This window comes from Lepisosteus platostomus, chromosome 3 (assembly GCF_059453375.1).
Source record: "Lepisosteus platostomus isolate fLepPlt1 chromosome 3, fLepPlt1.hap1, whole genome shotgun sequence".
Taxonomy (NCBI): Eukaryota; Metazoa; Chordata; class Actinopteri; order Semionotiformes; family Lepisosteidae; genus Lepisosteus; species Lepisosteus platostomus.
The window spans coordinates 17,647,271-17,674,542 of NC_142613.1; the positions used below are offsets into that span (position 1 = coordinate 17,647,271).

Consider the following 27,272-nt stretch of genomic DNA (forward strand, 5'->3'; position numbering starts at 1 on the left):
ATTCTTGATCCCACTATCCACAGATCTTGACATCTGACCAAAAACTGCAAACTACATGAGAAATCGACAGTGGCAAAGGTTGTACAATCACAGCAGGGCAATCAAGTAGGAGATCTACAGTATATATACAGTATATATGTGTAGAGGAAATTAGACATTATTAAGGGACAGGAGCTTGACAAGAAATGTGGAAACTAGGCTCTTTGGGATTAATTCATAAATTTAATTTATTAACTTTAATGACAAGATCCAAAACAGCTCTATTTATAGCCAACACTGTTATCTTTATTATTACTGCATCTGGAGCCTGCATATATAAAATCAGTAAATTTGGAAGAACTACTTTGTGACAGTCAAAATCATACTGACAATGTCTGGTTGTCTGGTCACATACTGTATAATTATATAACAGCACAAAACAGGGATTTTTTTCCACAGCCATCACAAAACGATGCAGAAAAACATTACCCTTCCTAAAACACTGTTAATATTTTTTTAGTAAGATAATGCAAGTCCAACATGAGCATTTTATGCATTGTAAAAAAAGCAACTTGTACAAATGTTTATAAGCAGTGCATTGTATATGATTGTTACTGTCTCCTGGACTTCACCTGTAAACATAGCACAGTGCAAAATGGTAGATTTTGTCAGAAGAAAGCTTCAGACAATCCAGTACCTCCTACTGACATTACACTGTTCCGACAACAGTCAGCAAAGCTTCAGCCAACAAGCTGAAGCCAACAACAGTCAACAAAGTTCAACTTTACATTAAAAAATCTTCATGTAACAGGGGACTTGCTTTTAACACAAGAAGCACTTTTGTCTAGTTCTTTGCTAGATAATATATTTCTTCATCAAAATCATTTCTGGTAAAACCATATACTGGAACCTAGAACTCCACACAGAGGACACGCTTATGAATATACAATACAGTGTTATATTTCCAACTTTAGTTTCAATAGATATCTGAAAGGCATCTACAACCATCTTTGTAAAATTGGTTAATTTGACAATACATTAAAAACCAGAATATGTAGCTCAGCTATCCTTAGCAGTTCAATCACCCACCTTAATGTAACCAAGTGAAACCAACCTTGCACAAATCTCACCTCAAAGCTGTCAGCGCATTGTTAGCTCACAGGGTAGGTGGTATGTCAAATAAAAACACAAGTTACAGAATGTATTACCACAAGATTAGGCAGGATATCTTCAAGAATATAAATAACTTACTTTGGTTTAATTAATTTTTAATGTCCGATTCAAAAGGCACAACTAGATAAGTACAAGAAAAGATACACAGAAACAAACTCCATCCCTTCCAATCTTGTGCTTAGTCATGTTGTCTAGCTTTAGCTAGCTGTGTTAGCACCAAAGAATGAGATGCTGAAAGGACATTTTCCCAATTTGAACCCTTGGTTCAATGAAGAGATGTGCTTTAATAAAATAATATTGATATTTTTAGGCTATCCTGTCAGTAACAAGGTCCATGGCTACAGCAAACAACCCACTGTACCCCTTGGGGTGAAAAAAATGAAAGAATCAAAACTAGGCTCTTAGAGAATAATTCATAAAGTTAATTTATTAAACTTAATAAAAAGACCTATAAACATTTTCAGCCATAGTGAACATTTTTTATCTTTTTACTTCTGCAAACGGAGTCTCATAAAAGCTGTTGTCTAGCTTTGGCTAGTCTAATTAGCACCCAAGAATGAGATGTTGACAGTAAGCATTCCCAATTAGAATCCTTAGCTGAGGTACAATGAGGTGTGCTTTATATTGTGCTGTTATGTTTTTTAGGTTTCACACTTCCAGTGAGTAACAAAGTCTATGGGTACAACAGATGACCCTTTGCAGCCTTTTGTTCCATAACTGTTGTACTGTATAGCATCATCCTTCAATGTCCCTTTTCTTCGATGCTAAAAGATATGGGTTGTAATATTTAGTGTCATTTTAAAGCTTTTAGTGATTATGAACAAGGTGTTCACATATAAGGAATTACAACTCAAGAGTTAGAAACAGACTTTACATCATGCATAAACCTTGGCAGAGAGATTGAATTTAAGTCATTCTGCACATACAGAGTCTAGACATACTGTAAGTACTCAGACACCCAAGTTTGCAATGAATAAGTTTTATGTGGGAATTAATCAAGGACAGCTCATACATGCTCAGTGGGGATTATTTACAGCAGCTGGTCGGGTCTTGACAAAATAAATTATGATTCCCTCATTTCTTTCTGTCCTTGCACTGCATGAGTAAGCTAAGTTTGGGCATGACTACAAATTTGGAAATATGGCCTTCAGAACACACATGCAGATTTTTTGCTGAATCCTTACCATCAGCTATGACCATCAAGGTGGCATAGATTCTCATTTCCCATGAGCAGGGATATCACGGCTGTGTCATGGCCTGGTGCATCACCACACATGATTCCCACTCACCATGAATTCATGATCCCAGAGAAAACTCCCTAGAGTTCCTAACAGTTTTTTTTTTCATTTGGGTGTCTCCATATGTGTAATTGATACATACAAACAGTATGTAAGTATATATGTATAATATACTCTTTAGCTACTGAAAGGACAATAAAACTAGCTCTTCAAAGCACAGTTCTCATTCTTCAACCGTGGATTAATATAATACATATATAATAAAATTCTTCTGCCCAAGCCGCTTTCCTGGAACATGTAAGAACTGTTTTTATGAAAGCAGCATTCGATTTTTATTTATTATATCTTTTGAAAGGTTATAAGGTTGAAAGTATAATGCTATTGACCAAATTTTGGTCAAATGCCGATGCACTCTTAGGTCAGCAAAGTAACACAATTCGCCCATGGGCACATATGCAGTTCCAGGTGCTCTTTGTTACCAGTTTCCAGTCCTATAAACTGTATTCCTGACAGGAGGAGTCGTTCTTCTTGTGACGAGGAGAGGTGGCCATCCTGGTGGGGGAGGGGGAGGCAGTGCCGGGGGATTCGCTCCCTCCCTCCGCTCCCGGAGGCGGAGATGCTAGCTGTGGCACGGGAGGTGCTCTCTTCCTGCCCAGGAAGCTTCCTTCAAATGCGCTCTTCTTCTTGACTTCCGGCCTTGCCTCTCCCACCTCCTCCTCCGTCCCCTTTTTCTTGGAGTCCCCGGGGCTGTCTGGTACCGCCTTGGGAGGCTCTGGCTGGCTTTCTGCAGCTCTGCCGGCCCAGAGCTCCACGACGGAGCTCCTCTTGTCCGCGGAGTTGCTCTCAGCTAGAGGGCGGCTGGCTTCCGCTGCGGGCACCAGAGACAGGCTGCCGTGCTCATAGCTGCCCCTCTCCAGCAGGCTTTTGCCCAGACTAAACATCTGAAAGTCTCTGTAACTGTGAAAGCTCTCTGTTCGCCTGGCTCTTGCCAGCAGTGGGCTCTCTCTGTAAGGCCGAACTGCCCCGTAGGTGGCTGTCTCGGGAATGGTGTCATGAGGGTGCAGCTGGAGGCTGTGAAAGAACACGAAATAAGACGTTAAATCCTGTGTACCATCAGAAAATAATCTGGGGATAAAACCTAACCTCTTACCAAACCTGACTGGTCTGATGGTCAGATTCAAAAAGCTAGCAGGCACCCATGCAACTTTTAATCCAGCAGCCATATCACCCTACAACTGGCAACCCACTGAAGCTAAGCAGGTGTGAGCCTGGTCAGTACCTTGATGGGAGACCTCCTGGGAAAAACTAATGTTGCTGCTGGAAGAGGTGTTAGAGGAGCAAGTAGGGGGCCCTCACCCTGCAGCCTGTGTGGGTCCTAATGCCCCAGTATAGTGACGGGGCATAATTTCAAAGCTGCTTGTTGAAACTAAATTTGACATATTAGTTACTATGACATTGTTATTATATATCTGTATTTATGTAACAATGATGAACCCTTATAATAACTATACGCATTGCAGCATTATTAATCCTGAAAGGCATCCCTTTTAAGACACATGATTGGGAAAGTATTTTGCAAACAATACAGAGAAAATTTATATAAAGAGTTAGGAGCTTCCAGGGGAAACTTGGGTTTCAGAGTGTGAGAGTTCAGTCAGTCTCACCTAGAACTGGACTCTCGGAGGCGGCTGTGCTGCACCACAGAAGTAGCAGGGCTGATGTTGGGGGTGGCACAGCGAGAGGCACTCAGGTCACACTGATCCAGAAGCTTCAGCAACTCCTCCTCTGTCGGTCCACCCACATCTACCACAGAACAAAAACTTCTCAGCAAAAAACTGAGCAAACACCCTAGGTGACATTTAAACCATCAATCAATCAAGACTTCACATTATTTTAAGGAGTGCAACCTATAATTAGGCTAATGTAAGAAATGATAAAATGCAGGAATGCCCTTTAGTCCTGTTGGTCTTCCTGATCAATTCCAAGAATTTAAGATTCTGCCGTAGTTAAGTTTCCAGATTACACAAAAATATGTGGAGTGGCAAACAGGGTAACCAGGCAAGTAGCAAAGCACTTACTAAAAACATGAACAAAATTCAAGAAATCTGGAGTTGTGGCCATGGTCAATTCTTTTTGAAAGCAAAACTCTTGCTCTTCTGTGTTTGCTGGAACTCAGCTCCAAATTACGTTAGGGAACTGCTAAAGCTGTAAGTGAACACCTGTTTCTGAATCAATGTCTAAATGAGTTGACTTGTACCAGTATTTGTCAAAGTGTTAATGCTAATGTCTAATCCCATTAGAACGATTCAGACCTGAAAGCCATTAAAAAAACAAGGTCTAATTCAGCCAGTACTTCATTGACAAAGTGTAATAAGCTTAATTAAGAATTCAATGGAAACACAAACCAGAAGAAACCCTTGAGAAAGGAAGCTGCCCCTCGGCTTCCTTACCAGCTTCTTTTTTGGCCTTGTCTTCAGCCTTGTTCACCATATCCATGGCAGTTGTCAGGTCCCACATCTGGATGCTGCCGTTTCCATGGCCAGTAAAAAGGTACCGGCGCGGCCGGGAACCCATCCTGCTGGAACCCTCACATTCTCGCACTGTGAAGCACGAGATCGTGGTGCCATCCACCGCCTGGATTTCACAGATTCTACAGCAGAAGACATCACAAAAATGACCTCCTGGCACTACAGGACTGCGAAGCAAATGACATTCATCTTGATCCCAATGAGGCTGTTCATATTAATACATTCTAAAATATTTTTTCTTCTATGTTTTGTTTTAAAACTTGGACCTTTATATTATCTTTTCTAAGTATCATATTTTTTACTATCATTACATTACCATATTACTTTTTTTACCATTATTCTTTATCGCTGTCCTTTCATATTCCTCTAGGATTAGTATTTCATTATTAAGTTATACTTTATTTGCTTTAATATTATTACATATTGAATATATATCGTGCATCTTGACAAATCTGTGTGGGCTTTTTGAATACTCATTGTTAGCTTTATTGCATCTTTGGAATTTCTTGGTTTCAGCTTGATGATACCCTCATATTCCATAGTGTATACATCACAGCTTGTGAAACAAAATACATATTTCTAATTTTACATCTTGGCTATTTTGAGCTCTGACTGGTGAATGTGAGTCATGTAATGAAACACATTGCTTGGATCTCTTGAATTCCTTAAGCACACACATACCAGGAATTCAGCCGCAACACAAGTTGGGCCCAATAGACCAGAGGTTAGAGAGTAAAATGTATGCTGCGTCATTAACTGACAGTGACAAAGATGAAAATACTCATTGAAGAGGGAGCTGACAATTGGCTGACCACTGCCTATGTTTGGTGAGTTCAAAATAATCCCGTTTCTTCAACTTGCTGTATTATAGCACATCCTGTAATCTAACATCCCAGTCATACCCTATGACACAGGCATGCTTAGGTCACAATTGTGTGAAAAAGGAAGTAAATATCCTGGAATAATCCTGACTACAGCCAGCAATATAGCCCAGGCATGAATCAGCGATGTCTCTACCATAAGGTGCTCTGAGTAAGCACATGATTTAGCAACTCAGAGCCAACTCACATATGGCAATTTGTCATAAAACATATTGCCATTCCAAATGGTCCATTTCATTTTTATTTCTTAAAGTGATTATTCAGTGTAGACTCAGGCATAAAACCATAGTTAGAAAACAATATGAATTATTGAAAATTAACAAGTTTAGGCAACCAAACCTGCCATTATGCTTTTCTTCAGTGTAGATGTTGCATTGAAATGCACACAACATTAAAGCAAAAATCAGATTAAGTCTGATCTAAACAAAAAAAATTGAATGATGTGGATAATATACTGTACCTTTTCCCTGTTGAAGAAAGGCGAACAAAGAGCTTATTGGTTATTGGGATGACTTTCTGGATAAAAACCTGCTGGTCATCCCTCTCACCGAAGGGGCCTACAGAAACAGTATTTTGATTTTAAAATAATTGCGTTTTGGTCAAAGAATAAATTAAATGAGATGCAGGGAAAATTCATTGGAATGTGTATTTCCAAAAGTAAATGTATATATATAAAGAGATGGAGAAAAAATTAGGTAAAGGAAGTTGAGCAAGAAAGTCTAATGAAAACTACTGGTAGCTGTAAATAAAAAAGAGTGGAGAGAAGATAAGATAAGATCACTTTATTAGCCCTAAACAATTTCTAGCATTGGGAATTCATCTTTTCGCATACCCCAGCTTGCTCTCTATGAGACATGGACACACAGACAGGGAGAGAAGCCTGAGGTCAGAGCGCAGGGTCAGCCATTGTACAGCGCCCCTGGAGCAGTTGGGGTTAAGGGCCTTGCTCAGGGGCCCAATGGAGTAGGATTCCTCTGCCGGCTGTGGATTTGAACCGCCAACCTTCCAGCCACAGGCGCAGATCCTTAGCCACAGTGCCACTGCTCCTCCCCTAGAACAGCTTAGCTTGTATGAATTCTTTTTCCTCACCAATGTCGTTGCCAGATGAGTAGCTGCCATGACTGTCGGTTTCTTCCAGGGACAGGATCTTGAAGGAAGCGAGGGGAGTGGAGCCCGGCTGGGTGGAAATCATTCCTCGGAATCGAGTTACCGTCCACGTTCGCACATGATTGTTGTCAGCACAGACTGAAGAAGAGAAAAACAATCCCTCTATTGAGCCTTAAAGCCTTCCTCTTCAAAATATGGCAGTTTTCCCTAATGTACTAAAATAAAATAAAACTTCTGGTAGACAATTTAACACCACATGACTGAACACTCATGAACACTCACTTGATTCGAATGGGGAAAATGCTACAAAAGCAGACAAGATAGTCCAGTATGATCTAGAGTCCAAGGAGGTTAATAAATTGCACATAGCCCCAGACTTTGATTACCATGATTACAGTATCTTGTGTGTGCATAATGACATCCCGAAATATCCCTACTTTATAAATAGCTTGACTCAGCACCTTCAACAGCTGCTACTACACCACAGATAAAGTGAAAAGGCACAGAATTTAATTGCCACCTTAAAGATTAAATTTAGGTAAGCCTGACTGAGAAACCTGCAACTTGATTAACACTGCTCCTTTGATTTTCTAGTGACTATGACTATTTAATCATAGTGGAACCCAAATGATTAAAAATATAAGAAACTTTCTTATACATAATCCTTCATCATACTGAGGCATCAAAATAATAAATCAAACTAATGTAAAAGAATGTAAATACCTTAAAACCCAACATTCATAAATTATTTTAAAAATACCTTTTTATTATAACCTTTGATTAAATCAAAATTTATGACTAGGATATTTAAGATCTTGGCTTTGGTGCAGGATGGCATTTTGATGCCATGATGATGTAGTAGTAATAATTTACTGTCCCTTCAGTCTTTGCTGCATATATAATACAGTATATATCTTTGCTCCATCTATCAGGTAGTTATTTGTGCAGTTTTAGTTATTGACTATTTTTCATTTGAAGTGTCACCTGTATCCAGAGCAGCAACAGCATTACATAAAAAGGAACATTACGGTTATAGGGAAGTTACCAAGTGCAATGGTTGGCAAGATATAGAATAAATCTAATGAAATAAGTTGCACAGTGAAGAAAAATTACAGTGCAACACAAAACATGCAGTGCCATACCAATCAATTATATTAACAATATAATGTGTAGGGCTTCTGGTTTTCAGTGTATTTACTAATAAACCACATCCCTTTCCATTGTAATTTCTGCTTTCTAAGCATTTTATGTTTTTTGTCTTAGAACTTTATCAGAACATTATAAATTGCTGTCTGCATTTTACTTTTTGAAACATTAAAATCTTGCAAGTACATGTATATTTAATGCTGAAATATTTGTAACCATACAACTGACAAAACAAATTAGGAGTGCAAAGAAATACTGCAGGCTAAATTAGGTTATTACAAAAGTGAAATGGAAGACATTTAGAACTAGTCATCAGTGTTGCCAGGCAGATGTGTTCCAATTACAAACGAAGGGGAAACAGTAGTCCTAGCAAGACTGGAAATTAACAGGACCCAGTCTTGTTTTACAATTATTGAGTTTTGTGTTAATTATTAAACTGAATTGGCTCTCAGTAATTTTAAAAAAGCATCATATAAAAATAAGTACCAAAATTCAGAAGCCCTAAATACGTGTCACCAGTGAGCATCGAGCAGAAGTTTGTCCAAATGGGACTGAGACAGACAGACGTCTCAGTGCTAGAGCAAACACTTTGTAAACTGCAAAGCAGCCAGATATCTCAGAACAGCTCTGATGAGACTACAGGAGCAGAGCAAGGAAGCAAGGAAGGAGAATGAAGAAGGCAGAAGCAGAGGACTAGCAGAGATAGGTGAGCATCTCTAAAAACTTCAGGCGAAGCAACAAAGGAGGATCACATACAGAGCACAAACAGTTATTGGAACAAGGGAATTACCAGTGAAAAGGAAACATGGAGTTTTAAAAGCTTTAAAGCTTGGAAATAATTGAATCACTGATATGTCATTGAATATTTGCATGTGACATTTGTGTGAAATGTTCTACTATTTAAAAAAACATCCTATAGTACCCTTTTGTTGCCCTACAAATGGGCTAAAAACTAGAGCCTTTTATTACATGTTTGTGATGGTGAAGTGCAAACTTTGCGCTACAGGTTAATTTCACTGCATTGTAATGTATCATGTCTGCAGACTGTGGAGGGTACAGAAATGTTTGGAGCTTTTTAAGGAGAAAAAGTATTTTTGGTTGATGAGGCCCATCTGCAGAAGCTGTGCAGCCAGTATTACCTACAAACGGACAGTTACCTGAGACCAGGTGTTTCTCGGAGAGCATTATCTTGGTGACGGGGCTTCGGTGGACTGTGAAGGTCTGGAAGAGCTGAGGGCCAGAGCCAACGGTCTCGGGGTGCTGCACGATCACCCGCACTGCCCCCGAGCTGGTTCCATAGGCAATCTCAATCCAGTTCCCACTCACACCTAAAAACACAGCATCTCTCAGTGACAGATCATCTACAGTTCTAGAATTTGCTAGCTATGTAAAGAACAGGAAGGCGGACGAACGAATCTGCAAAAGCCAAATTGACAAATAGGTCTGTGGGCAGGACAAAGGACATAACAAACAGGCTGTGAAGGAGGATTCACCTATGGAAATTAAATACTTTTTCATGCTTAAAAGCCTAAGAAGACCAGGGAAAACACAACTAGAGAGAGGCTTTGAAACTTGCTGCTTTGAAACTTTCCAGAACTTACGACTGGTCTTTTGCCATTTCACAAAACCTCATGACTCTTTCAGGCGTACAAAACCTATTCCTATTTGCAAAGAAATGTTCCCTGTGTGAGGTGACAGCAACAGTCCTTATATTTACTAGGAATCATGAATTCACAAACAGAAAATAATTATTTCTCCTTCTCTGGTGTTTGGGACAATATTCACGTGAACTTACTTGTTTTAGGTGTGAGATAAACACTCAAGGCAGTGATGGCATCATTTGATGGATCATGATAAAGCTCTGTCACCAGAAGATCATTGTCTTTCATTCGTAAAGGAAATTTCTGCATGTCTGTTATGGGACAAATGCATAGAAATTAATAGACAATGGGAAATTTATTTTTCTGCATTAGTCATGCTCTACTAAGATTGCCAGCAGCCATGTCACCCTGCAACTTACAATTGGCAACCCACTGAAGCTAAGCAGGTGTGAGCCTGGTCAGTACCTGGATGGGAGACCTCCTGATAAAAACTAAGGTTGCTGCTGGAAGCGGTGTTAGTGGGGCCAGCAGGGGGTCATATAAAAATCCCCCCTGCTGGGGGGATGCTCACCCTGCGGTCCATGTGGGTCCTAATGCCTCAGTATAGTGACGGGGACACTATACTGTAAACAAGCGCCGTCTTTCGGATGAGACGCAAAACCGAGGTCCTGACTCTCTGTGGTCATTAAAAATCCCAGGGTGTTTCTCGAAAAGAGTTGGGGTGTAACCCGGCGTCCTGGCCAAATTTCCCATGCCTCCTAATAATCCCCCTCTATGAATTGGCTACATTACTTTGTTCTCCTCCCCCCACCCCTCCAACAGCAGGCGGAGCGACGTATTCTCGGTCGCATTTAATGGCAACGTCAGCTCAAAGATTTGGTTCAAACCACCAAATGGAGACAGGCGTGCTGACAAGCGGACCCTGCTGATGCAGGATTAATGCTAGGATGAGAGAGTCATGCTCTAATAAGATAAATGTCTGAGAGCACAAAGTTTCATATAAATTACATTTCTTACAGCTGTCTTGTTCATTAACATTACTTGATTAAACAGTAATTAATCTTGACATGATCATGTCAAAATTGACAAGTATATATTTTTTAGTTTTTCTCATTTAGAATCACTGATTATGTTGTTATATGCACTCTGTTTTAAATCGCCAGTTGTTTTTTTACCATCTTGGCTCACAGTTATGCAATCGCACAGAGGAATGAACGAGGAATAGCAGGCTCACCCCTCCGACAAACTCTTTTTTGTTAACATGCTAATGGAAACAGTTCTATATTGGAGGTTAAGCACCAACTGGAAGAGAGACGCTTCCCACACTGACCCAAGAAGCTGCAGTAATTGCAGTTTAGCTCAAATCCAAGACATCGACTAATTCCACCCTCAGTCAATTGGGGATCTCCACTCGGGAAATCACAGTCCCAGTCAGCTAGTGACATGATCCAGACTCAAGCCAATGACGTCAGGACCATAAAGAGCTCAACCTGTGCTCGGCTGAATGCCTTTAATGGTTAGCACAGCATCTTTTCTAACATTATGGCTAAAAATGGTTTAATTCAGACAACAGAAATGACTGTGATGCCGATCAAAAATTTACACAAATTCTAGCACCCTAGTGTGGAGTATCTTTGCTCATGGGATTGCTGGACAATGACTCAGAAAAAAATCAGAAATTATATTTTATTTCTGTAAATATTAGCATCTTCACCTGACATAGTACATTTTTTAAAGAGAAGCGGGTTTACCTATGTAGTAGATGGATCCATTGTTACAGCCCAAAAGTAGGAAGGAGCCCGCAGTGTCATAACTTGTAATAGGTACTACATCCTGAACCTAAGACAAAGAAGAAAAGCAGTTTCCATACAAATGCTTTTACCCTCTCACACGGCAAAATTGGATTTGAGTAAGTTATGCTATATGGGAAGAATTTGTTTAATCCTAGGCAGAGAAGACTCTGATGAGACAGTTTGTGACTTGACTACTGCAAGATTAATAATGAAATGAAAGCTGAGGAAAAAGAAAACAAAGCAACTGCATTTAAAAGTAAAAACCAGGACTAACTTTGATTACACAACAGTCTCATAGAAAAATACAACATAATAAAAAACATATATTTTACTTTCAACAGAATTTACCTGCCAGTGCTGGGTGACAGCATTCCACACTCCCACTTTTCCTGTGTGACTTGTAGCCACTAGCTGATTTCCAATGAAGAACAGGGAATCCACTGGCACTCCCAGGCTGAACACACCTGCACACCATATAAAGCACTAGTTACACCCTTTTATAAAATTCTAACCTGGGATTATTCCAAATTTAAACACTGTTAAGATCAGATAATACAACCTTCAACACAAACTGTATCTTATTCTGGTTTTCATTTTAACCAAGCTCTCACACACTTGATTGAACTTGTTATTGAAGCTATTAGTGTAGACTGATAAAATCTTTAACCATTGATAGATAACACCAATAAAGACAGAACTAGTCAGAAAGTATTGCTCTATGAAAAGCATTGAAAAGCTAAGAGCAAACCCCAGGTAGAGAGAAGTAAGCTGAAAATGATGAAAGACACCATTAAGGACTTCAGAGCTGACAAAAGACTTTCTTCAGATACAGGTCAGTATGGTCCTGGCATGCTTGTGTTAAATTGTGTCCAAGTTTGTGCTATATGGCTTTTAGACATGCTGTTTTATTGTGTTGTTAAGGAGTGGTCTTCAAGTAAAGCATTCCTGAATTTGGTTTTGTTGCAATTCCTTGTTACATTTTTCCTCACAAGACTACAGCTTCAACAGGACATATTGGGAAGTGCCTCCTTTACAGGGTCATTTCATTGGCTGGCTCTGTAAAAAGTTAGAATGTATCCCATGCACTCCATCTTTAGAAACAATCAGAATATTTAAAAAAAATATATGATCTCTTCTGCTGTAATCAAGACCTGGTTTCCCCATTGACTAGCACACGGAGAGGGCACACAGGTCTTTATCAACAAACAACAGTGACTGCTCCAGCCAAATCTCAGGGAAGCAGTCTCATGCTGACAGATCCCATTTTCTCAGATACTCAGATGGTCAGGTTATAAGCGAATAGTTACTAATAAAAACAGAACCAGGGCTGATTACTCGGGAGAGAGGCACGGGTTCGGCAGGAAATCAACCTAGACAGCTGTGCCAGTCGCAAGAAATTTGAAATGTCACTCCCGCTCAGGCTAGTGGGCCTTGAAGACTATCGGGGGGGGGGGGAGAGTGGATGAAGACTGACAGGCCCTTGTCTTAGGGGGCCCTCCATGAGAAATAATGCTTATAGCAGCAGAGCGGGAGTGCTGTTGCTGGTAAGTAATATTGAAAGGAGGCCAGCCGCCAGGAGAGCTCCATCACTGGAGATGCCAGCTCATGTAATTTTGTTCCAGTTCTGCTGTCAAGTTTTGAAGACTGCTCAAACAAGGTGAATAGCATTTTTTTTGGTTGGTTGATTTGCTTATTTGTTCTTTATTTGGGGTGCTGGGTGTCTTGCTGTCACCGAGCATATTATATAAAGGTATATAAGTACAAGACCTACTGTCAATCCTACTAGAGTATGAAGGCACGCAAACACACATACAAACACACCAGGATTAGATCTAGGGTCTCACAGCATCCATGAAACAGACACAGATATATTATCAAATCATATTTTTAAAAGTTGGCATGGTGGTGAGGTGGTCAATACTGCCCCGCAGTGCTTGGTCCCGGGTTCAGTTCCAGACCTGGCTTACTATCTGTGTGGAGTTTGTATGCTCTCCACATGTTTGTGTGGGTTTCATCTGGGTGTTCTGGTTTTCTCCCACAGTCCAAAGACATATTGGTAGGTTAACTGGCTTCTGTTAAAATTGGCCCTATTGTGTGTACATTTGTGTCTGTGTGCATCCTGCCTTGCCCCCACTGCTTGCTGGGATGTGCTCCCTGAGATCCTGTATTGGATAAAGAAAATGGATGGATAGATGGACATTTAAAAAAAAACAAATGCAGTTTTGTGCTACAATAAATGATTCTGAATTGTAATGGAGAGAAAGAAAAACTTTTAAAATGTCTCACAAAATACTGCCATGAGTAAGTGTACAAAAGTAACGCACTCCAGTTCTCATTATTTTTTTGTGGTTTTAGAGTGAGAATTGTAGCTCCCCCCAGTACTGATTACACAGAGAAGACTGATTTGTGAAAGCACAAATCTTCCCACACACATAGTTTTCACTGTAATGAGAGCAAACCCTGAAATGAAAGGAAGCCTTTCGTTATATTGTTGGATCATTCAAAAATAAATAAACTAAGGCAACAGAAAAAAAAACACCCAGGTACTGTACATGAACAAATGTTTCATAAATACAGCACTTCTGCATATGTATCATATACTGCATATCTTAGTACAGCTATTCAGCTCAACACCATAAGCTAGGGTATTTAACCAGTTTTTAGGGTGATTTTTTTTTGCAAATCATTTTCATTTATGTAGCTGAGTGATAAGGGTGATTAGGTAGAGCCTTGTCTAATGTGGGATTCATGTTCCTCCACAGTGCCATGTCTCCACTGGAAAAACTCAACAGGTTATGCAACAAGAAAACGTAAAGGCGGCTGTGTAAAGTCGACTATTACTAGCTATATACATATATTATTTCACCCAAACGAAAGGACCAACCAATATTAAAATTAAAATAGAATAAACATATACACTAAAAATAAACATGATGTTAGTGAACGAAAACCTTCCTCCATGCAACAACAACTATGTAAAATCTTTACTTTTTCTGCTAGTGTCACAACGTTATAAGTTTTTTCCTCTAAACTATCACTTCCAGGTGCCTTCTGCTTTGATGCGAAACGGCTTTGTAAGGGTATTAACCAAAGTTCAGGTACAAAACAATCAAAAAATTACAACTTCACTGAACTGTTCACACAAACCTAAAGAGGTGCTATGGGAGTGTTTGATATACATCTTCATATACCGCTTCTGGTGGATCATCCAGGACTTTGTACAGTATACTTATATGAGTTGTTCTCATTCAAAATATATGTTCATGTTAAATTTTTTTGTATAATCAAATCCACCTTGGACAAACCTGCGCTGGACAAGGGTGTACTGATTAATTCCATTTATAAACAGGTAACCTAATCCTTCTGTTTTTTCCATCAATTTTGCAGGTTTGCTTACATGTCATCTTTCTTTTGCTGTTGTCTACTTGAAAATTGCACTGGCATAGGAGTGCTAAATGTCAATGACAATCAGCAGAATGATACTCAGGGGTAGATTTTGCATGTGTGCAGTCCAGAATGTCTTTTACAACATTTTTTTCTTCCATTTTTTGAAACCACTAAGTTTTCATTCCCAGACCATAAATGTACATGCCTCAAGCATAAGTCTCTCTCTGTGTTAGTTTTTATTAAAATTGCTATTAGAAATGAAGTATGTGACATGGAAAAAAACAATGCAAAAGTATAGTAACACCAAAAAGCATTTGTAGCAATGCTTTCAACATCAATAAAATGCATTACAAAGAATATATTACTTGACTGCACACCAGCCAATGTTTTGTGATTAAAAACTAATTAAGCCTAGACTTCCAGTAGAAGCGGAAGCAGGAAATCTATATAGATATTAGTGATTGTCCCTTTAATTTAATCTTGCTTAAATCCTGTTGTGCCATTAATGACACTCATCAGATCACACCAGATAACAAAGAAAAGGGGATTAAGTCTCTCAGAAACTATCATTATATGAGTAGGAACAAAACATGTCATGTAAGGCTTCTCATTTTTTTACTGAGATAGCGATGAACCAAAACCTAACACCTTTAAGGATGTTGTGAATAACTGCAAATAAACACAAGAATATTGTTACTATATAACACTTGCTCAGATGACACATTGCAGATGAGTACACTACAGTTTTGAAATCTTATTTGGGTTTTGCTTCTCATATCATTGTCACTCATGGAAAAATATTTCCTTTCAGTGCCCCCGGTTAAGTGGCAAAGTTTTAAAAAGTAATTCTGAATTAAGCTGTGCACATACTTACTGATGAGAGTATATTTAAATCACCAATATAATATAATGGAATTGAAAAATAATTTCTTCTTCACAAACCAATCATTCGATAAATGGGTTTGTTCAGAACGTTCAGAATGTTTGGAAATCCAATACTTCAAAACGCCTATTCAGCTGCACACTTTCAAATCATAAGTCATGCCTAGCCGATAACGAATTTCTAGTTTGGGTGATTATTTTCTCCCGTTGGCCCTTACCAATCATGGCCTCCTAATAATCCCCCTCTATGAATTGGCTACATTACTCTGCTCTCCTCCCCACTGTTGTGTGGTGAGCGTTCTGGCGCACTATGGCTGCTGTCACATCATCCAGGTGGATGCTGCACATTTGGTGGTGGTGGAGGGGAGTCCCCATTACCTGTAAAGCGCTTTGAGTGGAGTGTCCAGAAAAGCGCTATATTATTATTATTATTATTATTATTATTATTATTATTATTTTATTATTAGTAGTAGTAGTAGTTATACCAACGAGGTAAAAGTAGCAGGTACTGCTCAAAAGAAATGAGTAATTAAGAGTTAATACAGAATATTATCTAGTGCAAAGAGGGGGCTGTCTTCTATTTTGTTTTTCTGCATTAAGTGAAAAACCTAAGTCAACATAAATTATAATGTTCCTTAATAAATTTAAATTAATAATCATAATTAGTTAAATATGAATGATAATTCAGCACATCTACTGCCTGCACTTACACAGGTCTTGTACTGGTTTGGATTCGTTGTCAGGCAACTAATCACACTACATTCGAATTTTTACACAAAATATATTATTCTGTCACATTCTTCTTATTCTTATTCTTCTTATATCTATTAAACACATTATATATGCATATTTGCATTATATGAGTGTAAAAACACTGTCCTCTCTTTTTACATTATATTTCATGTACTGTTTCTGAAACACAGAATTTGTCTGAAACACACACTTTGTACATGCAGGTTTACCTTTCAAAAGCAGCAATTTCATTTCAGATAAAGAGAAATACCCAATTTTAACAAAACTATTTTAATTCTATCCTGAAGGGTTATAGTTTTGCACACAAAAAGTATGGTTTACAAGAAAATACTGCAGTGAGTAAAACATGTCTGTAACTACAGAATATCCATTTACTAAATGAACACTGAAACGGGTTGATTTTCCTGCAGTCTCTGTTTAAAGAAATATTTCTGATGCAGTGCTGTGTGAAGATAATACATTTTCACGCAAAAAAAACCCAGCAGATATTCATAACAGAACAATGTTCTACTGTTTCATTCTGCTGTTTGTGTGTGGGCCTAAAATGGACCACAGACTACAAAACTGCCGGCTTGTCTATGTCACTGTAAAGACGAGCATGATTAAAACTAGAAAAGGCTGGCATTTGCAATTAAAATTGTGTCTCAATGGAGAGCAAGCTGGGGTATGCGATAAGGCAAATTCCTAATAAATGGAATTGTATATGGCCAATAAAGTGATCTTAAAAGTAACGCCTGTCACTCTGAGCAGACACAACTGGAAGTGATCCCCTCCCCAGAGCCACTCTTGCCTATTTCACTGCCGCTGCCTCCATCTTGAATGCTCCACAAGATGATGCTGCTCTCCGATGCGGCCGCCACCATCTTGTCCTTGTCCCCGTGTGGTCCCCCTACCACTTTGGCATTGAGAGCCACACGCTCGATGGCCCAGTCCAGGTAAGGGCTGGAGAATATCTGCTGCCAGCCTGATGACTCTTTGATCCTACGGTGTTAGGAGAAAGAGAACTTGCAATTATTCTTTTAAGCCCCTACAAAAGGGAAAAAAGGTTTGAAAATTACTAATACATACAATTCTAAATAAAAGTACATCTTTTTAAAATAGATATTTTTGAAATTAGTATTTTTTCTGAACCCTTTATTTTCACTTTACTGGTGGAGCTGAAATAAACACATTGTATATTCTTATGGATTTATATAGCATTCTGTACCGTAAAGCAAACAAATTTAATGGAGATATTTTTGATCAAATAATTCCATCCATCTGCTGGAAAACACAAAGTGGAGTATTAATTATTGTTTTACAAAAAGCTAATGGCTGAAATATTTTTATTCTTTCTGATGTCATACAGAACTGGTTTTCCACTCAGAAAAACACTAAAAAGTTCTAGGACGAGAATAAAAATACCCACGCAATGCATCACTTGGGAGAAATATCCAGCAGCAAAATACTTAAGTGTTAAACAAAATCATTTGTTGAAGGCCATCTTAAACAGGAAGTCAATACAAAATATGTACTGTATATGACATAATGGTTTGGAACTTCTTTAGGTTAAATACCTGTAACAGATGACAAAGTGCGCATATGCAGCTACAATCCAGTTATGATGACCCGCTACGATTAGCACCTTCCTTGGATCTACAGGGGACCCTAGACAAGAAAAATTGCATTTTATAAGATCCTTTACATAGCTCCCCTCTTAAAATGGTAAAGGTTTAGGAATTACACAATCTGCATAATAAATAACAGCCAGCTGCACTTTTTGAAACTTTGTACTTGCATTTGTCCAGTATTTGTTAAGTCCTCAATAGCACCTTTGTCTTATTCTACGTTGTTTTTTGCGACTTTGTCTAATTGTTGCATTTGCAACCACTTATACTGTTGTATTTCATCTACAGTATGCATAAGCAGGGAGACAAATGCCGATTGTGTTGTTTTACCGAAAATGTATCATTTAAGGTGTGCAAAGCATTGCATTGTCTCATATGTGCCAATCCGTACACAAAACCAAGAGCTTAATTCAAATTATATGCTGATTCTAAACACCCATTTATAGGAACAACAGAGACGGATTGGCCACACTGAGATAATAAAAACCCTCTGATGATACTTAAATGCACAGTATTACAGGAAAATGCACGTTTGTGCATGTGTGTGTATGCTCTGGACAATGGTCTTTTTCATTAAACAAATTAAACAGAATTTCAAATCTGAGCTGAGCTGCTCTCTGACTTTTTGCGGCCCTATCAGATCTTACCCAGTCGCTGAGGCCCCTCAGTGCTGGGGGGTCCTGGGATGGAGGGCTGTGGGCTGCTCCGTGGAAGACCCACTTCAAGCACACTGGGCCCTGCTCTCTCCTCCTGAAGATTGGGTACCGCGTTGGCCATTTTCTCTTTGCGGCAGGGAATGGCTGATAGCATAGCAGAAAAAAAACTCAGACAACACATACCTATATTTCCAAACATTAGCAAGAACACTTTCTTTGTTAAAATTCCCTAGCAGTAAAATTTCTTCCAGTAACGATGCGATTCACACATTCATGTCAAAAATGTCTCCTTTATCATCAAATATTTTTAAAAAATGTGTTTGCACTCATTTAAGATCAGTTAGGGGACAGCTTATGAGTGTCATTAATTAATCATTAAAGAGCCAGTGTTGAGTTCAGCTTTCACATCACAGGTACTCTATGCCATGGTCCCAGGCCAATAAAATTGACACATAGTGAATATGTCACTGCCTTGTGTTTTAGCATTGAATCAAATAGGCTAGACAATGGAAACATAAAAAAAAACATTAATTGCATGTCAGGTTCCACATGGGACTTTGTATGTTGCATCATTTGTGCAAAATACTATAAGTTTCAGTTCTGAAAGATTTCAAATGCGTTTGTTTTAAGATTTACTATCAAGCTCCTCCCTTTTAAAACAATAAGTAAAAATAGAAGACATCAATCATGACCTGGCCAGGACTACAGGTGAGTGCCAGAGGGGTGTTTTTGGCATGATACTGGGACAAGAGTTCTCTAGCAGTAATGCAACTGTGGAGTTGCTAAAAGTTTAAGTATCTGCATAAAAACAATAACCTACCAGGAGGTGGGAGGTAGCCATGGAAAAGGACACTTCCACAAGAGGATCGCTCCAGCTCCTCACAGAGATGTAACCTTCGGACTGACATAAGAGTAAGATAAACTGACGCTTTTTAATTAAACAGATCCTCACCCATGCTTCTCACTAGCTACAATTCTGCAGTTTCCTTGAAAATGTGGAATTAACAACTAAGCTTACTGCTTCAAGCAAGCTATGTACTGCATAGAATGAAGACCTGTGAATGCTACTTCTAACACACCCAACATTGTGAGCACCACAGTTCTTTAAAGGAGCAACTTAGCTCAAACTGATAATTCTGCTGGTTCACAAGTGCAAAGCACATGACATACTGAGCCAGGAAACTCAGGCCAACTCACTGCACGCTGTGTACTGCCTGAGGTATTCTGGTCACAGCTGGGTAATGACAAAGCCCAGAAGCGAAACGTTGTGGTGTCTAAGACACTGTTCTTTTCTGAGAGGAAATGATTTATTATTTGAGCAGTAGCTTGGAATAGTGGTAATGAATGCTCCCAATAGGTGGGTCATGTGTTCAAATCTCAGTAGGGATGCTGCTGTTGTATGCCCGAGCAAGGTACTTTGCTCAAACTGCTCCTGTTAATGCAGTGTTGTAAAAATGGCATCATTCAGTTAATTACTGATTTGTTCTCAAATTACTGATTTTATTAGAGGATTAAAAAATGAACTGCACAACCAAGCTCAATACTACTCTGTGGCCACCCTGGACCAGGAGTGAAGATCAGTAATCAGTTACAGTACCAATTACATTAAAAGCAAGCACTCTAGAAACGTTTAAATGAAGTGCACTCATTGATATAAGATTATTTTAAACAGCTTAACTTCTTTGTGGTCGGAGGATCTCAGATTGCAAGTTGCCATAATTGATTTTGTGGTTTTCCACTTTAGGATCTTTAATGCATTAATTTATGTTTTAGATACCAAAACAGACCAAAAAACATTTTATAGACTTGATTATAGATTAATAAACTTAATCAAACACGTACCTAATGGTGTTATACCATAAAATTCAGCTTCATGTCGGAGAACATTTATGTTTACCCCCCTGTCAAAAAAGCAAATAGTACAAGTGTTTTAAGTACTAAAAGTCCTGTCAAATTCCAAAAACACCTAAAATTAAGTCTGTATGAAAAGAACAGTTACTAGTTACACTAGTTTTTGAATCCAGTGAACATGGCTATTCTGTAAATTGCATAATAGAATTGCAACCTATTATTTTTAAAAGGTTGAGTCTAAACCAATAAAAACAACATATTCACAGACTATCATCTGAGCAGACACGAAAACTAGATAAGCAATGAGAAGAAAACTTTACTTATGCACAACTATTTCTTAAGTAGTATAATTTCCATTTTCATAATAGAGAACTTGGTAGCTTCATTTACAAGAAGACAACATCATCAATCAATACCCTCTTTTTTCAAGAAAAAAAATAACCTGCAGATTAAAAGAACCAAAAAATATTACATTAATTTTCTAAGAAACCAATATATAAAGCTTCAATAGCATTCATATGACTTTCAAATCATAATGACTGATTTCTGGATTCTACATCTTTCCATTATTCAATAGGTGAAGTCATTTCTGACTCTATCTGATCTACTGTACAGCTTCTGGAATATACTGACTGCTAAAGGTCACCAAGAATGGTGTTGCCCCTCCTACATTTGTAGTGATATAGGATCCTTTGGGTTGAAAAGCACTACACAAATCTAAACTATATTTGATAAATACTGTTAATTATCTATCATGGCTGCTAGTATTTTCGTCACATAGAGCTTTGTTAGAGAATCGCATCTCTGCAGCAGTTGAAAGACACATCAAACAGACAGCAGCCTTCAGGACAAAAACCTGCCACAAACTGCACCTGCACACATTCTTACATCTTGAAAATGAGTGAAGTGGATTTGCAAGTTTTAAAAAATTATCAGCATGCGAACAATGGTAAACACTACAGGCATGAAACTTCAGCAGCTGTATAATAATGTCAATCCTATTTTTTTCTGAATTTACTTCTCGCTTCTCAAGGTTTGCCTTCTTAAATTTTCCAGAATGCCCTACTTTCCAGTTTAAAGCAAGTAGCCATTTCCAATTTCACATAAAAACGGAAAACTTGAGAAATACTCGTTGGAAATATCAAAGATTTTTCAACAGAAGTAAAAAAGATGTTTTTAATGCTTACCGTAGATCTAGCTCTTTGGTTCGAAGAAAATTTAGAATTGGTGCAAAAGCTGTTGGGTCCCTATCAATAAATATCTGCAAAGAAAAAAAAAGATTTAAAAGCATTACGGAGAGTTTTGTATTGATCACAGTATTCATCACTGTTAACTATGCAAAACCCATTCCCCAATGATTTTCAAAGGACTCGATAGCTGACGAAGGAGCCTGCCATAAGATCAAGAAAACTTTATGAACATCTCAAAATGGTTATAGTAAATATTAAATATCTTTCATGTTTGATATTTTTCTTGTGCTTTCGAAGCCCAGATACAACCTTACCTAAGGTAATGATCTTTTCAACTTCAAAAAATACTTTGTCAACTGAACAACAAAAACCAACTACAAACCAACACTTGTTTCACTATTGCTATATGCAGACGGATATAACATATCTCTATATTGCTGTTCTATTTTTGTTGAATTTATCACGATGTTGCTTACAAAACTTTCTTTTAGCTTATCAATATAATTTAAATTAACTTAAAACCAATGAATTAGTACTTTAACTATCATATAAGGGAGAGTTACTTATGTCTTTTAACTAAACATACTAAATAATGTAGTATATCATGCAACAATATAGGGGTGGACTTGGTCATATGTGGCTATGGTTATATTACGGTAATCCTGGTAGTTCTTTGCACCAAACCCTGATGAATATAAAGACCCAAACCGTACTAAGTGGAAATGACTAATGGCCACGTACTGCATCTTAAAGTACCTTGTGCTATTCAATCCATGTGTTTGTATTTTTATTTCTATGGAGTCAATTTAATCCATGAACATAATTTCATTGTTGAAAAGTTAGATATAGAAAGCCCAGCCATTCATGAATCATCCAAGCAACACTATTTATTCCGGTGCACAACTGTGTACGCACAGCTTATACTGTCGTAAACATACAATCAAGTTGCGTGGTCCTGCCAATGTCCAAGCATGTTAATGTGTCCTAAATTAAGACGCAGTACATATTCCTGAGATGGGCTTAACCAAAAACATGGAATATGTAAATCAAGGACTACCTGTACCTGCTTAGTAAAATACTGTTATTAATAATATTAAGCATTAAAGGAGACCTTATCTGTCATACAGGAGTCTAAGCAGGAAAAGTACTCACAGCTCCAGTTTCATCCCGTAGTGTTGAGATCCTTCCACTGAGCAAGCTATACAGAAAAACTGCATTAAAGCCACAACACATTCTTTTCAGACAAACAACTGTTAATTATGTTGTTAGTAATCGAACTGTTTTACTCCACTAAACAGGTGTAGTCATACAGAAGGAATTTGAATTTCACAATCTAAATACTTTTCTTCCGTATCTTCTGAAAATGTGATCATGCAGAATGTCTTTGAAAACACACAATTTAATTACAACTGATAACATACGTAGAGATATAAATAAAAAACAACAAGATTTGGTTTTCAGAAATCATGGGAAAAGAATGGGAAAGAATCCCTTCAAAAACACAACTCTAATGGTTCAGTCTTACTAGATTCCCTGTTGTTTTTGAATACTACTGCTTCAGTCAATGTTTCCTCCCTCATTATTCCTTATTATTTTGAACAAAATGAATAAAGGGGTTCATTAAGTGTAGAAAAAAGTTTACCTTGAGAAAAAGGAGTCTGGAATCCACATTAGAGTTTGTCTTGAGGTGCAGAACCTGAAAGTCATAAAGATACAACAAAATAAAGAAAATGTAATAGTAAGAGAAATGTAAGTGTAACAATCTCAGGCCATTGCAGGATGATTTTTATTAATCTGTCCTCCATACAATGAAAATAAGTGGGTAACTTTATTTTAAGCTTAAAAGAAACAGAAGATTATATATTTAAAAGCTGAGATTCTGGCAACATCACAACAGCCATTACTCGATATGGCATTTTATGGAACATAAAGAATGTAGTACTGTGTACACTGAACTATTTATACATTTTGAAATACATATTTACCTCACACTTTTCTTTGTGAAACTGGAATGGAATGGGCAGTATTTTTTTGTTTTATATTCATCTACTTTGGAAATGCCAGTCAAGAACTCACCTACCTGCTAAAACCCCTGCACTTTAATGGGGAGAATGAGGACCTATGCAGATACTCCTCCTGCTCACCAGCCTATCAAAGTCATCTGTCATTTCACATGCTGTGAGCTCCATGGTGCCTTAGTGCGAAATCTCCTATAAATGGCAGTGATGCATCCCTCACACATATCACTGGCACACAGCATTTCAAAGAGATTGCTGGCACACATCAGGTCATGGATACCCTGGCTTGCTGGCACTTGCTCAACTATGCCCTGCGACAAAAAGCATGTTCCGCACTCTTTCTGTTACAGATGTGCCCAGGGCATATCCAGCAGCTATCTACACATCTGTAATAGACTGCTTTTGGGGGCATGTGACTAATGGGCTTGTGTGACTGTGCCGCTGAGCTCTCAACTGCTCCTCCTCAATCACAACTCCCAACCATCAATCGTCAAGCATATTATCTTTTGTTTAGCTGGTATATATCTATATCTACCATGAAATCTATTTGACAGGGTGGATATTAAAATGCCCTTAAACCACACTTGGTTGTATTAATTTGAAGTACGTTTTCTTAAGGAAAGAAGTAAGGTTAGATTCCATTTCACAAATGCAAAAATGGACAGAATGGTCAGATGCTTTATCTCATCTTTACAACCTGTTTGATAAGCCCTGTTTTCCTATTTTATGTCTGCGCTACCTTCATTTCACGTGTAGCTAAAAATATAACCTCATTATATATAACCAAAATTGACATTTCTATTCACTTCTGAGAAAAAAAAACAAATGGAAATGACAAAAAAGATCTCTGTGCTCACAATAGAACCTGAGTGAATGCGCCTACTGTCAAAATTGAGTAAACAGGCACATGCTAAATAATGTTTTGACTACAAAGGCACATGGATTTCATTCCCACATTTATTCATTTCCAATGTCAGATGGTGTCAAGAAGATTTACACAGGTTTAGGAATTAAAATGCTTTCAGGTAAATAACTAACCGAACACTTAGGTCAATTGATAACCACAAAAACTGCTTACTACATTTCTTTAGGAATAAATACTGCTGTCCAAGAAATGCCATTTTTTAAGGCTTGTCTTAGAGCTAAACCTTTGGTTTCCTAAAACTCTCTAGTGCAAAACTAATGAGTCAAAGCAGTTTTGAAAGGTGTGTATTTTACAAGTTGGATTTATACTGTATTAGCAAAATGGCTGGAACTCAGAATTAACATAAGAAAAAATGCACTACAGCAAACAATAAATCATACAGCATCCTTAATAATATTCTTTAAAACTACTGCATGCATTCCATAAAATCTTTAAAATGTAACTAAATTACTATTAATGGGTAAGTTAAGCATCTGTTGTAATTAAGAGAACAAAACTAAATAAAGTAGCCTGGGCGTCTCATGATCAAAACTCAATGCAGAAAATGAAACAAAGCTCTAGATTTCAACAATTACTGGAGGCAGTTGTCTTGCCTACCATCACTGTCTAGCTTCTAATTTACATCCCTTTTCTTCAAAAATGTTGTTTATGAAAAGACAACACTTGCACCATGAAAGATGCACTTCACATCAGTTGAAGCCGACATATTACTGATGACATCCAAAACAAAACAACAGACATTGACAGATCAACATTGCCAACATCAGGAACAGTGATGAATTCTGGGATTCATTTTATGGAAAACATGCGACACAGAGAAGGCAAGAGATTACAAAGCAAAAGCTATCAATTTGCAAACAACTAAAAGAATCCCTTAAACCAGGTGCATGTGTTGTCCATTTTGCGAGATTTGTTCTTCAGGATACTGCACAGTTTCCATTGGAAGAATGATCAATTATCTTTACATACGTTTGTCTGCTACTAGAACAATGGCAATCTTCTGAACAGGTCCTTCACTGCGATTTCTGATTGAACACAACATGACAGTGTGACATTACACCTCTTTCAAAAGCTGCTCTCTAGTTATCTGAGCAAAATGAGGCAACATCTGCTCAGGTATATTTGAAAATATAGAAAAAGAACACATAGAAAAATTAATAACAAATACATCTTTATAATTTCTCTATTCTTTACACTACTGAATATTGCATCTTGTTTATTTCTTATGTTCTCAACAGTCTTTTTAAAGTTTTGTAACTCATCTGTCTGTACAACCACTGGAATGTTGGTGTAAGTGTAATGTTGGTGTAAGTTTGGAATTCAAATCAGTATCTTAAAGCACTCACAAACATTAATTTAATAATCCCTTTGATGGTTTGTACTTTGATAGTGTGATTTCAAAATACTTTCAAAATAATAATTCTAAAAATACCCTGGCATATTTGCAAAATGATTAAATGGGAAAAGTAAAACGGTCATTTGTATTTTAACTACGTATTTTTAATGTTTATAAAATTACTAATATTCGATATTTTGTGTTGTTAATTGACAAATCTCTTCTAAATGAAATTTCAAAAATGGGTATCTCACCTACAATACTCAGTCTAAATTCATAGTTGGCATAGTGACGCACTGTGATACATACTAACAAATGATCGTAAAAGGAGAAAAATTACCATTTTTGTTTTAGTATTATTATTAGAATGTTAATTGATCCGTTCGTAATAAAACGACAACTTGTGAAAATGTATTGTGTGGCGCGAACATTTTAATAACATTCATGTGTTTGTGAGAGAACAGAACATTCAAGTAGGAATTCATATAAACACACCTGGAGCGCAACTCGAGCAAATATTTAAGGGACTGTGTCGATTGTAGGAGCACACATATTTAGATTTTCCTCTGCATCGAAGCTAAAAAATAAATTAGTAGCTACACGTCCTAAATAATCTGTTTCGAGGAAAAACATTTTCCATAATTTTTATCGTTCAAAAAAGGAACAATTATACCCGTGACTGCATGTGTTTCGGAAAAGGCAGAGGCTACAATAATATCGGACCAAGACATCCCCACATCAAGGCCTATGGTGCTGAACTCGTATTTGCATCCCGATTCCTTGCTTTATTTTAGTCTTGTTCACTGCTCCCCTCAAAAATATACCGTGTAAAATTCAGATTTTTATCAGCATCTTACCGTGTGCCACCGACGTTCAGTTGGATTATTTCCCCAAATCCCGAGGCAAGATTGTTGCTGTTCCCGGCCATCTTTCCCCCACCCCAGATATACCACCGTCAGGATTAGTTTTTTCTTCTTTTTAGAAAGGATGAGCAAACAGGGAACCACTATTCACCCCCCCCCCCCCCCAAACAGCGGTTTTCAAAACCAAACGAAGGGGAAGGATGTGGTTAGAATATAACTCGACTTTAAAATCTCATAGTGATGTATTGTACAGGTTATGTGTATTTGTTGGGGGATACACAGGGGTCTCATAAGGGAAGACGCCATTCGTACTGTCGTAAAGCAGCCACTAGGTTGCACATTACTTCATTCCTTCCCT

General features: G+C 37.9%; 1 protein-coding gene across 1 annotated transcript; it reads right to left on the reverse strand.

Annotated features, from left to right (window-relative positions):
• Window positions 1-202: 202 nt before the first annotated feature.
• kctd3 (potassium channel tetramerization domain containing 3) lies at window positions 203-27,272 on the reverse strand. The gene is made up of 18 exons (XM_088624762.1): window positions 26,909-27,272; window positions 23,415-23,468; window positions 22,925-22,970; window positions 21,770-21,843; window positions 20,574-20,632; window positions 19,552-19,632; window positions 18,723-18,875; window positions 18,025-18,115; window positions 17,259-17,449; window positions 11,795-11,910; window positions 11,405-11,492; window positions 9,848-9,964; window positions 9,210-9,380; window positions 6,889-7,044; window positions 6,260-6,356; window positions 4,841-5,040; window positions 4,055-4,193; window positions 203-3,461 (listed from the first exon to the last, which is right to left on the reverse strand). Exons 1-18 carry the CDS (start codon window positions 26,977-26,979, stop codon window positions 2,882-2,884), a joined length of 2,484 nt encoding a protein of 827 aa, XP_088480888.1. The 5' UTR covers window positions 26,980-27,272; the 3' UTR covers window positions 203-2,881.